The sequence below is a fragment of the Schistocerca americana genome, chromosome 8 (genome assembly GCF_021461395.2).
Source record: "Schistocerca americana isolate TAMUIC-IGC-003095 chromosome 8, iqSchAmer2.1, whole genome shotgun sequence".
Classification (NCBI taxonomy): domain Eukaryota; kingdom Metazoa; phylum Arthropoda; class Insecta; order Orthoptera; family Acrididae; genus Schistocerca; species Schistocerca americana.
Window position 1 is genome coordinate 113,813,182 of NC_060126.1, and position 14,257 is coordinate 113,827,438.

Below are 14,257 nucleotides of genomic sequence, written 5' to 3' on the forward strand. Positions count from 1 at the left end.
TGACTCAATACATGCTCGCTGCAGTGTAGGAACAATTTGAATACCACATTGACATATGCTGTGCACCTCAAGGGGGCCATACTGAACACCGATGAAAAGGTACCAAAAAACTTTTTGAGTTTCCTGTTCATCAAATACAAAATTCATTGTATATGTTTATTAGTTTCAGAAATATAGACATGCCAAATTGGACAAGAAAAAAATCCTGGATTTTTCCTGGATTTCCTGGTTAAAAATACTTTTTTTGCATGAAAATACACTATATCCCAGGAGAAAATATACATTTTTTTCCATAATAAGTGACAATACAGTTTCCCTCAGTGCTGTAAAATGTATCAGACCTTTGAATGGTAAAAGTTTTATACACTGGCATAAAACTTTCCTTGGGAAAATATGACATGTAACATGTATTCTCACTTTGTGAAATATGACTACTAGATGATATTTTTCATCAAGAAAAGCTAAGGTTTCACATCAGAATTTTTTTTCTGAGCATGTGATTAAGCAGTATACCAAGAACACAGCTTAAATTGCAGCAGCTAAGTATTTCTGACAAGCACAACTGTAAATTTCACTGCTGTGCACCAAACATTTCATGGGTACCCTGCTTTAATCCATGTTCCATCCAGCACTTTGACTTTTCCATGTAAAAGCCAATTATCTGTGAAATTGAGCAAGAACTCACCTTGCACTTTCCTTGGAAAAAGAATTATACTTTCTGTGATCATTACTGTGCAAATTTTAAATGATGGCATGAATGACTGGTCTTCTGAACCTCAAATTTTTCTAAGTGGCTGGTCCTCAAAGTGCTAAGTTTTGAAAGAATCCAACACTTGTTGATTTAAGAAGTTCATTGCACATTCTCACTTTAACATAATTCATCTTGTGTAAAAGGAAAATCTCAAACCACAATATTTTCCTGTGACCTGTTAGAAATGCAAACAGTTGTGACATCATGATCATTGAAAGCAGTTTGTTGTCATGAAGTATTGTGTAGGCTTTGTCCTAAAGCCTTTGACATATTTTGCTGTAGGCAGATACTTGTATGTGCATGGAGTTTCATTGTTGTGAATGCTACATTTTCTTTGCAGCTAAAGTTTTATTTTGATGTTACTCTTTCATTTACGTTTTACTGCTGCAGTATTATAGTGTGGTAGCAGGCTAAAATTAAATTCTTCATTGGAGTATCAGTTCTTAGCAGTCAAAATTACAAAATTTTAACTAAAAACCAGAATGAATTCCCCAAATCTCAAAATATTCTGAGGTATTTGCTGGATAAAAAAATTCCCAGGTTTTTACTGGATTTCTCTGTTGCGCCAGGGCATATACACCTTGAAACTATAATCTGTAATCACCCATTCTGCATTGAAGACACTGCTCAGTTCCTTTGCTTTCTTTCCACAGTTCCTGTACTCCTTGTTGGTCACTGTGGTTGCAACACTCTTATGCACCAACAACCCCATGTCCATGGCCTTGAGGCCAAGGAACACTACCTTCCCCAATGTCCTCTTTCCTAATCCTCATGGCCAATCTTATTGAGACCCACAATTATTTCACTTTCAAAGGCCAAATCTATGAACAAATTTGTGGTACTGATATAAGTACTTGCACAGCAATATTCTATGCCATCTTATTTATGGGGCATCTGGAAGAATCCTTCCTATTCAGTCAACACATAAAACACTTTGCCTGGTTCAGATGCACTGATGACATTTTCATGATCTGGGCTCATGACAGGGTCAACCTTTATTCTTTCCTCCATAACCTCAACACCTACTTCCAAATCCACTTCATCTCCATCTTGCTCAAGTCAATGAGCCCCCTTCCTAAATGATGATCTCCTGTTCTCAGACGGATTGATAAATATGTTAGTTCATATCAAGTGTGCCAACCTCTAACAAAACCTCAACTTTGAAGCTGTCATTTCATCCACGTCAAAAAGTCTCTACCTTCCAGCCTCACCACTCATGCATGCTGGCTGCATAGGAAAGCAGGGGATGTCGAAATGTGCTGCTAACCTTACCACAGCCTTAACTGACAGACAGAATCCTGTCCAGCTGAACCATAAATAGATCTACCATACCATCTTCTCCTCTGACACCAGTAACCCTCCTATCCAGTCACCAACCAGCACTCCTCTGATCACTCAGTATCACCCTGGGCTTGAGAAACTCAACCACCACCATTCACCAGGGCTTTAACTACCTCTCATCATGATCTAAAATGAGGGATATGCTACACAAAATCCTACCCACACCACCTACATTAGTGTTGTGCCAGCCACAAAACCTACAGTATACCCTTGTCCATCCATATTTCAATCCTGCATGCCAAATGTCATTACCTCGTGGTTGACCAAGGAGCAAGACCTATCCTACACACCCTCGTACCACCCGTTACTGCAGTGCAGTCACAGGCATTTTTTACCCTATAAAAGGAAGGGTCATGAGTGAAAGCACCCATGCTTTATATCAGCTATGGTACAATTACTATGCGACATTCTATATGAGCATGACAAGTAACCAACTGTAACCTACTCGCATGAATGGCCACAACCAAACTGTTGTGAACCACAAACTTGACCCTCCAGTTGTTGATCGTGCTGCACACCACAACAAAAATGACTTCAGTAGCTGCTTCACTATGTGAGCCACTTGTATGTTACCTTTCAGCATCAGTTTCTCTGACCTACATAGGCCTCTCCAGAATATCCTGCACCCTTGCAATCCCCCTGGCCTAACTGCTAACCTGTTTCCCATTGCCTCACCTTACCTTTTCTCACCTCTCTTCTGTCCACACAACACCTTCCCCATCCAGATCTATAGTACCTTCCCCCTACCCCGCCCTCCCCCCCCCCCCCCCCCCCCCAACATACACTTTTCCACACCTCTCCCTGTTTCTCTTTCCTCCCTGTCTCCCTCCTCATTTCCAGCTTCTCTCCCTCCTCATCTCCAACTTCCTCTCCTTTCCTTCCTCAATTTCCCCCTCTATACATGTCTACCACTTAGTGGCTGAAAAACAAGGCCAGAGGGTAGAGCATATGTCATCTGTCAGAAGACTTGCCTCACACTATCTCACTTCCCCCTCCTCCCTTGTACTTCCTTCCCTACTTCCTCCCCACCCCATCTGCCCAGGCAACTGCTATTGACAATCAACAATCAGTCACTCCATAGATATGGGTGTGTGCATTTGGGTGTTTGAGGGGAGAGTGTTATGCATCAGGTGAATATTAATGAACTACAGTTCATGGGATGGAGTACCACACTTGTTGCACATTGACAATCAACATAGGAGTGGTTAATGCTGTTCTTGGATGATGCTTGAGTTGTCGTCCAATGGTGTCCCATATTCACTCCATTGGCTAAAGATCTGGTGATCGAGTAGGCCAAGGCAACATGTTGAGACTCTGTAGACCATGTTGCATTACAACAGCTATATGTGAGCTAGAGTTACCCTGCTGAAAAACAGCCCTGAAATGCCATTCATGAATGGCAGCAGAGCAGGTCAGAACACCAGATTAAGGTGCAAATCTGAATTCAGTGTGCATGGGTAACCATGAGAGTGCTCTTGTAGTCATACAAAATCACACCCCAGACCACAACTCCAAGTTTAGGTCCAGTGTGTCTAGCATGCAGACAAGTTGGTCACAGGCTCTCATAACCTCCTTCTGACCAAGAAATGGGCATCACTGGCACCAAGACAGATCCAGCTTTCATCAGAAAACACCTCTGCCCTGCCCCCAATGAGCTCTTGCTTGATGTCACTGAAATCAGAAAGATGGGGTTTTGGGGTCAAGGCATTTGACTTGTAGCTTTCCTGGCAGGAACCAATTTGTACCAATTCATTGTGTCACTGTGGGGCTAACTGCTGCTCAAATTGCTGCTGCAAATACCATATGATGCACAAGCCATATGCCAAATATGATTGTCTTCCCTCTCAGTAGTGCCCCAGGGCTGTCTGAAGCCCAGTCTTCTTGAGACTACATATTCTAGCGACCACCTCTGCCAGCAATCATGTATTATTGCTGCATTCCTGTCAAGTCTTTCGAAACTATCAACTATCACAGAAGGAACATCCAGTTTCTTGTAGTGCTATTACACAATCTCATTCAAACTTAGTGAGAGAGATAATAGCTTCTTTGTCACCTTAAACATGTTCCTGACTGATATCAACCTACCACATCCAATCTAAAAGTTAACTATTGCTAATGACTTTTGCAGTGTGTATTTAAAGCAAACATGATTTGCATTCTCATAGTAGCACTACTAGTGCCACTCTTATGCGAGTAGTATGAAATATGAATAGATATCATCTTTCAGATGTACAAATGCACCTACTGACTTTCATTTATGTTACACAACTCCTTCTTGGTGTTGTGATTTTTTTCCATCAGTGAATATTATGCCATTTCTACAACTACATTTGATGTTATGTCCAAGGACCTTATGACTAGATTAAATTATTATCTGTTGTTTATATGTATATTCTATGAACAGTTTAAACTACAGTGATTAGTCAAGAAGCTTGAAAACTACAAAAAGCTTATGTACTACACCTAATAACATGGTCCAGGGTGTTTTACAATTCCTTTTAATAGCTTTTAGCTGTCATAGAGGGGCCTTAATAAATAAAGTTTGGCAGTGAATCCATATCAAGAAATTCACCATTTGAATGTAAAATAAGCTTGAAGATTAGATCACTTTCAAGTCTACCACTTCACAGTGTGCACACAGCAATGTTTCTAGTACTTGTCATCAGGTTCTCTTCTTCATGAAAAAGGATATCCTCTTCAAAGTCAAGAGTTTGGCATGCCCTGAGAGCACCACAGTCAAACCCCCTAGTTGTGAATGTGCCAGTTTCTTGCAGCCATTGCTGTAGTCAGATAAAAGTAGTATGTGATATTATAATTATGACAGAGAATGATGATGGTGCCCTCTTCCCAGTTTTTGGGTGAATGATGATGGGAGGGGATTATAAAGTATTTGATCTTCAATTTTTTTTATATCCAAGTGCTACATTTACAAAAATGGGTTCCTCATCAAAACTTTATCTACTAAGTCTCCTCTTCAACACCTAGAAGGCTGTAACAGCTATTGTGAAACACCTTATACATTCTTCTGTTTGTACTTTTATCTGATTTTCTTTACAACAAATAGCTTGCAAAAATCATCTAGTTTTACCTTGGTATTGATGCCCTGGCCACACTCAACTCCCCCAATGGCAACAGAAACAGTCCCATCTCCAGCATAAATTGTCACAGCAGCATGAAAATTCATAGAAATCTTCAGGAGATATCTCATTGTCACAATTGCGATACCTCTTTTTCTCCACCGGTTTTTCTGTTTATGACAAAAAGATTAAATAAAGTTCTTAAGTCTATTGATATTTCACTGTACTGATATCTTAAAAATATTAATGAAATCAGTTTTATTCAACAGGGTATCCACACTTCTCCAGCATAGTTGATTTTAAAGTCATACCTTATTGAAGTGCTCCACACGATTCTTCCTTTCCTCAAACTCTGTTTTAGTTTTCCAATATTTTATCATATTACCAACTTCTTCATAACTTGGACTAAGATTCTGGATTTTAATATCTACTGGATTCCTCCCAATTGTTTTGGCAATATGTTCCATCATTTGTTCAGCAAGTGCTATTCCTTCAAGAGAATCTGAAAATGAATACTTTTCATTTTTAAAAGTTCAGTGCATGCCAAGCACAAGTGACTTACAGCAAATGTCAAGTTGCCATGAGTTCCAGCTGTATTAGCTGAAATTGCTTGATGACATCACATGAAACATGCTACTGTTTATTTGAGCTTTTTGAACTGAACTTTTTGCATTTTCAGCTAGACAGAAATGACAAGTTATGAATGGATATGTACTTGACATGTAATGTGTACTATCACACAGCTTTGAATTTCAATTCAGTATATATCACATGCACAGTAGGAAAACATACTAGCGAGAACAGTCATTAATGATGCAAAATAACAATACAACATGCTTTGCCAGAATTTTCACTACTTCTGTGCATGCTGTAATTATTTTAATATTATCCTCATGCTTGATTTGTGTACTACAATCCCCTGTGGGGATTGTAGTACATTTCTAGAATCATAATTTAAAGCTGGTTCTTGAAACTTTGTTAGTAGGCTTTCTCAAGATAGTTTGTGTCTATCTTCAAGTGTGTGGCAATTCAGTTTCTTCAGATCTCTTTGACACTCTCCCATGGATCAAACAAATCTGTGACCAGTCATGCTCCCCTTCTCTGTATACTTTCAGTATCCTCTGTTATTCCTGTTTGGTATGCATCACACACACTTGAGGAAATTAAAGAGCTGGTTGCAAGAGTGATTTGTAAGCAATTTCCATTGTAGACTGATAGTGCTTCCCTGGTATTCTAACAATAAACTGAAGTCTAGCACCTGCATTAGCCACAACTGATCCTAAGTGACCATTCCATTTCATGTCCTTCCAAAGTGTAACAACTGGGTATTTGTATGAGTTGCCCAAGTCCAATATTGACTCACTGATATTATAATCACAGGGTACAATGCTTTTTTCACTTTGTGAAGCACATAATTTAATGTATTTGAACATTCGGGCGTGCCCCAGGGAAGTGTGTTGGTACCCTTACTGTTCATGTACTGTTACTTATTACAACCTTCTTTTATGTGTGTGTTCTGATGCTGCTTGTGAGTGGAACTTTTTTCCATCCAATTAATTATTTTGAATATTTATGCAGCTTGTTTCAGGCAGTTCTACAATATAAGCAACTGCATCATCTACAAAAAGCCTGAGGTTACAATTAATATTGTCTGCAAAATCATTAATATACAACATGAACAGCGATGGTCCCAACACACTTCCCTGGGGCACACTGGAAGTTACTTCTACATCTGACGATAACTCTCCATCCAAGGTAACATGCTGGATCCTCTCTACAAAAAGACCTCAGTCCAGTCACAAATTTCACTTGATACCCCGTATGATCATGACTTTGACAATAAGTATAGGTATAATACCAACTCAAATGCTTTTTGGAATCCAGAAATACTACAGCTACCTGGTTACCTTGATCCAAACCTTTCAGTATGTCATGTGAGAAAATTGTGAATTGGGTTTCACAGGATAAATGTTTTCGAAATCCATGCTGGTTGGCATGGAGGGGATCATTCTGTTTGAGATACCTTATTATTATTTACCTCAGAATATGTTTCTAAGATTCTAGAACAAATTTATGTCAAAGATACTGGATGGTAGTCTTGTGGATCACTTCTACTACCCATCTTGTAGGTGGGTGTGAACTGTGCTTCCTTCTATCTATTAGGCATGGTTTTTTTTCTTTGTGTCCAAGGGATCAATGAAAAATGAAAGGTAGAAGAGAAGCTAACTCAGTTAGAAATTCAGTATAGACTCTGATAGGAAATCTATTGCGCCCTGAAGCTTTTCTCCAATTTTAATAACCTCAGCTGTTTCGCAACACCACTGACACTAATGCTTATTTCACTCATCTTTTTAGTGGTGCAAGAATCAAACTTGGGCAATTTTTCTTTCTAAAGGAACATTTCAGCTTTTTCTTTGCTACCCTCAATTTCAGTTCCTGTCTCATTCATGAGGGACTGGACACTAACTTTGGTGACACTACCAGCCTTTACATATAACCAGAATTTCTTTAGGTTTTGCGAAAGATCATTTGACAATATTCTGCTGCAGCAGTCGCTGAAGTCAAGTCCCTCATTGAGATATTATGCTACTGATTCATTATGTAGTTTACTGCACATATATAGCTTTTTGCTTGTTTTAGTTGTCCTTTGTAATTTGGAAATCACTGTTGCCATAACTGTGTCATGGTCACTGATACCAGTTTCAGTGTGGACATCCTTGAAGGTGTCAGATCTATTTGTTACCATTAGATCCAATATATTTCCATCATGAGGTGGGTTCCTAACTAATTGTTCTAGGTACTTTCCAGAGAACACATGTAGTAATGTTTCACAGGTTGTCATATCATGCCCATCAATAACAAAACTGTAATGTCCACTGATGGGTTAAGTATGACTGGGGAACTGACATACTAGTGAACTGAGGTTTTCTCTAAAATTTTTGGATATGTCAGGAGATGAGTCTGATGGGTGATAAAAAGATCCAGCTATTTTGTGTCCACCACTGATACTGCGTCTTGCCCAAACAATCTCACATGCAGCTTCATTTTCTGTCTTGGTGGATTTGAATTTCTTGTCTACTGCAACAAATAAGCTACCTGCATTTCTCAGTAGCCTATCCTTTTGATATACACTTAAATTTTCTCCAAAAATCTCACTGCTATTCATTTCAGGTTTCAACTAGCTATCTGTACCTACTATTATTTGAGCTTCACTGCTTTTCAGGAGAACTTCAAACTCTGGCACTTTGTTGTGAATGCTTTGGCAGTTAACCAATAGGATTTTAATACTCCCATCTGTGGGAGGAATTTCTTTAGATCTTACACTGATACTTCCTGGTTTTCTGCAGCTGTCATTATCTGAATTGGATCGTGAGTCACCTAATCTAAAAAACTCTAATGTGCTCCCCATGCATAGACAGCTAGCTGAGTAGCAGCCTCTGATGTGTTGCATACCTGACCCATTTAGGGCAACCCAATAGTTCTCAGCCATATGGCATAAATCTGGGAAGTCACAGCCTACTAGTCACAGAATCTTGGAACTCTCTGGTTCAGTCCTTCTACTCAACTCAAAACCAAAGGCTCATGATCAGTTCTGGGGACAATTGCAAATTGTGTGCTTCATTGAAACTCCATGTGCAAGGCCAGTCTTCTCAACCTTCTCTGCCAGTCACTAGAATAACAGATGTATTACCTCAGAGTCCAGACAGCAGACACCATTTGTTCCAACATGTGCCACAATGTGCAGCTGGTTGCACCCTGGCTGCAAGAATACTTTTTCAACATGTTGAATGAGGCCCCCAGGCATACACACTGAGCACACCTGCTACCCTTTCCTGTCCCCTGCTGCCATTCACCATCATTCATGATACCTTTGAACTACTGATGATTAATAGAGTCCTACACTTTTGCATTTGCCTCCTCTTGACACCAGACAAAACAGGTTTCCCCAAAACAGGTGAAGTGGCTCAGTTTCAGTTTCAGTGATCACATCAAACTTGTTGGTTAGGGGGATCAGTAGAACACCCTGAGTCATCCCTGGTCCCTGTCCATCTCATATAGGATGCCTAGCTCTACCATTAAAATGCTACATGCAGTCAATTGGGTGAGTAATGACAGATCCTGTACTTTCTGCAGAGGAGACAGGATACACAGGAGCAGACAGTATTTGCGGTACCTTTGGTATTAATACCACAGATACATGACTCTCAGGAGCTCTTCCAAAATGACTTACAGCATCTGCTAATCATTTGACATCAATCAGGATGATTTCCAGCTGCTTAAAAATGTCAACCAATTCATTCTGTGTTCATGCATTTTACCTGGTGTGATGTATTGCAGAACAGTGAACAAATAACTTTAAATTAAGCCTGCTGATTATCTTTTAACCTGTTGAGCTTAAAAGATGTTAATTCCCTATAATAATTTAAGAAAATGACAAAAGAAGATTCCTATTAAGGCAACAGAAAAATCTGTAAAAGAAATTACTAGTTTCCTAAAACTTTTTGTGGTTAATTGTAGTTGCTAGCAAACTCAAAACAATGTTAATTTATGATAAATGTAGATAATATATATGGCTACTCCTCTTTTGGTAAAACTAGATGTAACACAATATGTTATTTAGAACATCTAGATTAGATTAGATTAGATTAATACTAGTTCCATGGATCATGAATACGATATTTCGTAATGATGTGGAACGAGTCGAATTTTCCAATACATGACATAATTAGGTTAATTTAACAACATACTTAAGTTAATATAACAACTTTATTTTTTTGTGTTTTTTTGTTTTTCTTTATTTTTTATTTTTATTTTTTTTAATTTTTTTATATTTTTTTGTTTGTTTTTTTTTTGTTTTTTTTCTTAATTTATACCTAAAAATTCCTCTATGGAGTAGAAGGAGTTGTCATTCAGAAATTCTTTTAATTTCTTCTTAAATAATTGTTGGTTATCTGTCAGACTTTTGATACTATTTGGTAAGTGACCAAAGACTTTAGTGCCAGTATAATTCACCCCTTTCTGTGCCAAAGTTAGATTTAATCTTGAATAGTGAAGATCGTCCTTTCTCCTAGTATTGTAGTTATGCACACTGCTATTACTTTTGAATTGGGTTTGGTTGTTAATAACAAATTTCATAAGAGAGTATATATACTGAGAAGCTACTGTGAATATCCCTAGATCCTTAAATAAATGTCTGCAGGATGATCTTGGGTGGACTCCAGCTATTATTCTGATTACACGCTTTTGGGCAATAAATACTTTATCCCTCAGTGATGAATTACCCCAAAATATGATGCCATATGAAAGCAATGAGTGAAAATAGGCGTAGTAAGCTAATTTACTAAGATGTTTATCACCAAAATTTGCAATGACCCTTATTGCATAAGTAGCTGAACTCAAACGTTTCAGCAGATCATCAATGTGTTTCTTCCAATTTAATCTCTCATCAATGGACATACCTAAAAATTTGGAATATTCTACCTTAGCTATATGCTTCTGATTAAGGTCTATATTTATTAATGGCGTCATACCATTCACTGTACGGAACTGTATGTACTGTGTCTTATCAAAATTCAGTGAGAGTCCATTTACAAGGAACCACTTAGTAATTTTCTGAAAGACAGTATTGACAATTTCATCAGTTAATTCTTGTTTCTCAGGTGTGATTACTATACTTGTATCATCAGCAAAGAGAACTAACTTTGCCTCTTCATGAATACAGAATGGCAAGTCATTAATATATAATAAGAACAACAAAGGACCCAAGACTGACCCTTGTGGAACCCCATTCTTGATAGTTCCCCAGTTTGAGGAATGTGCTGATTTTTGCATGTTACGAGAACTACTTATTTCAACTTTCTGCACTCTTCCAGTTAGGTACGAATTAAACCATTTGTGCACTGTCCCACTCATGCCACAAGACTTGAGCTTGTCTAGCAGAATTTCATAATTTACACAATCAAAAGCCTTTGAGAGATCACAAAAAATCCCAATGGGTGGTGTTCGGTTATTCAGATCATTCAAAATTTGACTGGTGAAAGCATATATAGCATTTTCTGTTGAAAAACCTTTCTGGAAACCAAACTGACATTTTGTTAGTACTTCATTTTTACAGATATGTGAAGCTACTCTTGAATACATTACTTTCTCAAAAATTTTGGATAAAACTGTTAGAAGGGAGATTGGACGGTAATTGTTGACATCAGATCTATCCCCCTTTTTATGCAAAGGTATAACAATAGCATATTTCAGTCTATCAGGGAAAATGCCCTGTTCCAGAGAGCTATTACACAGGTGGCTGAGAATCTTACTTATCTGTTGAGAACAAGCTTTTAGTATTTTGCTGGAAATGCCATCAATTCCATGTGAATTTTTGCTTTTAAGCAAGTTTATTATTTTCCTAATTTCAGAGGGAGAAGTGGGTGAGATTTCAATTGTATCAAATTGCATAGGTATGGCCTCTTCCATTAACAGCCTAGCATCTTCTAATGAACACCTGGATCCTACTATATCCACAACATTTAGAAAATGATTATTAAAAATATTTTCAACTTCTGACTTTTTGTTCGTAAAGTTTTCATTCAATTTGATGGTAATACTGTCTTCCTCTGCTCTTGGTTGACCTGTTTCTCTTTTAATAATATTCCAAATTGTTTTAATTTTATTATCAGAGTTGCTGATTTCAGACATGATACACATACTCCTGGATTTTTTAATAACTTTTCTTAATATAACACAGTAGTTTTTATAATTTTTGATAGTTTCTGGGTCACTACTCTTTCTTGCTGTCAGATACATTTCCCTTTTCCGGTTACAAGATATTTTTATACCCTTAGTAAGCCATGGTTTGTTACAAGGTTTCTTACGAGTATATTTAACTATTTTCTTGGGGAAGCAGTTTTCAAATGCATTTACAAAAATGTCATGAAATAAATTATATTTTAAATTGGCATCAGGTTCACGGTACACCTCATCCCAGTCTAACTGCTACAGTAACTAAACCACAAACACCAATTTACTACAAATTAGATGATGCACTGGGATAGCTTACGAAAATTCTCAAAAATGCACATTTGTCTGTGTTGATATGCAATGAAATTTAGGGATGTTCTATTCTTTGGCAGTAACTGTGAACCACAAAAACTGATTTCCTGTGAAATAAGTTAAATATGAAAAAAAATCGTACCAGTAACTTGTGAAAGTATAGTTTTGTGAGTGGCCAAAAATTCTCAGAAATAACCTGTTTCTCACATAATGAAATGAGGGAATGATTGAAAAGAGCACAAACAAGTTTAAGCCAACACTGCATGATAACAGTACGAGTTTATCATGGCACTCGTGAATGTTCAAACTTCCACAATATATTAAAATACAAATGGGTGTTGATACAATCAATGAAAGATTATGCAGAAGTGACACGAACAGTAAAATATACAAATCTAGAATTTCAAATCAGCACAAAAATCTTGTATGTGCAGTCTCACACAGAGGAAAATGCTGAAGTATGCTTTTGTATGTAAATGAACTTGTGAATTGCATGGATTTTTCACTTAGTTAGTTCTGTGCCAGCTTCTAGACTGGTGTTCTAAAGAAGAATACTGCAGTGTGATTCTATCTCAGTCAAAATCACAAAAATGTGCAGCACCAACAAAACACATCTTTTGGATTTTGTAGGTAACAATGCAATTCCTGGCTGGGTGGGAGATTTTATCCAATCGTGGACTGGGCGCTATGTTGACGTCATCATTGATGTGCAAGTCACCTAAGAAGTGTTCAATAAAGAGACCTGCACTAGGTAGCCAAACAACCCAAAAGTGCACATCTTTATAAAATATGTACAAATTGGAGGATAATACGAGAATGTTGAATGCCACCTGTCTGACAAGGTATGTAAGAACTAACATTTGATGTGTCTTGTCAGACTAGTTGTGTGCAGTGTTCTCATATTATCCTTAAATTTGCACATATTGTATAAATATGACTGTGTTATATGCCACAAAGGATCATTCTTGCATAAGCCAGTCTACAGAACACCTGTCAGTTTTTGGAACCTTTGCATACACTGCTCTCTTGACAGTATTTGTTATATTATTGCAAATAATGTGCTTTTGATCCTGCATGCAACTGGACAACCTCCTGTATGCTTGTCAAACTGCAAAATTCGGTGTCTACAACACAGCTTGCTCACGGTGACATTTTCAATTACATATCGATACTGCTATTGTTTTGGTATTTACGAATGCATATTGTCACATGACTGCAGCTAATGATGCTTTCCAGCACTTATTCACTGCTCTTTCATGTTTCGAACAATCTGAAGATTATTGCAGGTACCAACCAAAACTGTTATCAAACTTTAATTGTGACAGGAAAATTGCAGTCAAAGCATTATAAGCTTTTACTTTTATGTTTTTTTATTTAATAAAAGTGGAAAAGAAGTGTAAGAAAAGCTGATAGGTCCAGTTTTTGGAATAACTGCAAGGTGCAGATGTAAAGATAAAATATTGGGGTCAAGTGAAGAACGGGATACAACCTGTAGGCTTTGACCAATGACATCACACGTTACTCATTGATATTATGTGTTTACTTTTGAGCCATAGAAAATAAACGGGTTGTCTGCTGTGGATAAGTGCCATCATGAAAATTGAAAAATATTAATGTGGTTCTAAAAGACAGCACTAAACATTATATAAGATTTTTTTCATTTGCATCGATTTAAATAATTGGTTCTTTCAATTCATCCAGTACATAATTTCATTCTTAATGAGTTAGATAATTTGAACTAACAGTTTTTCATTTAGAAGAATTTTTAGTTTTTCATTTTCTTTTTTAGGTATGGATTTGTCTACTCCCATGAATATGGAAGACTTAAAGGAGGCTATGAGTGTAGACATGATTGCAACCATTCAAATTTTGCAAATGTCTGGTCTCCTTGCTGATTATGTTTGGTGTTGTGAGTGCAGTGAACAATTAGCCTGTGTGTCTGATCATCATACTCATGATTCATTCATATGCATGTGTAGCAAGGATTGGCTATGGCGCTCAATTGGACAAGGAACATGGTTTGAGAAACTGAAGTTGGCCTTGA

At 37.5% G+C, this 14,257-nt stretch overlaps 1 protein-coding gene across 1 annotated transcript in view; it reads right to left on the reverse strand.

Moving 5' to 3' along the window:
• The window catches only part of LOC124544635 (xanthine dehydrogenase-like), a 234,711-nt gene that overhangs the window by 38,609 nt on the left and 181,845 nt on the right, over positions 1-14,257 (reverse strand). The window contains exons 19-20 of the mRNA XM_047123244.1: positions 5,481-5,671; positions 5,181-5,339 (exon numbers count right to left, since the gene is read on the reverse strand). Coding sequence (XP_046979200.1) covers positions 5,181-5,339; positions 5,481-5,671 — 350 coding nt within the window. The remainder of the gene's footprint in view (positions 1-5,180; positions 5,340-5,480; positions 5,672-14,257) is intronic.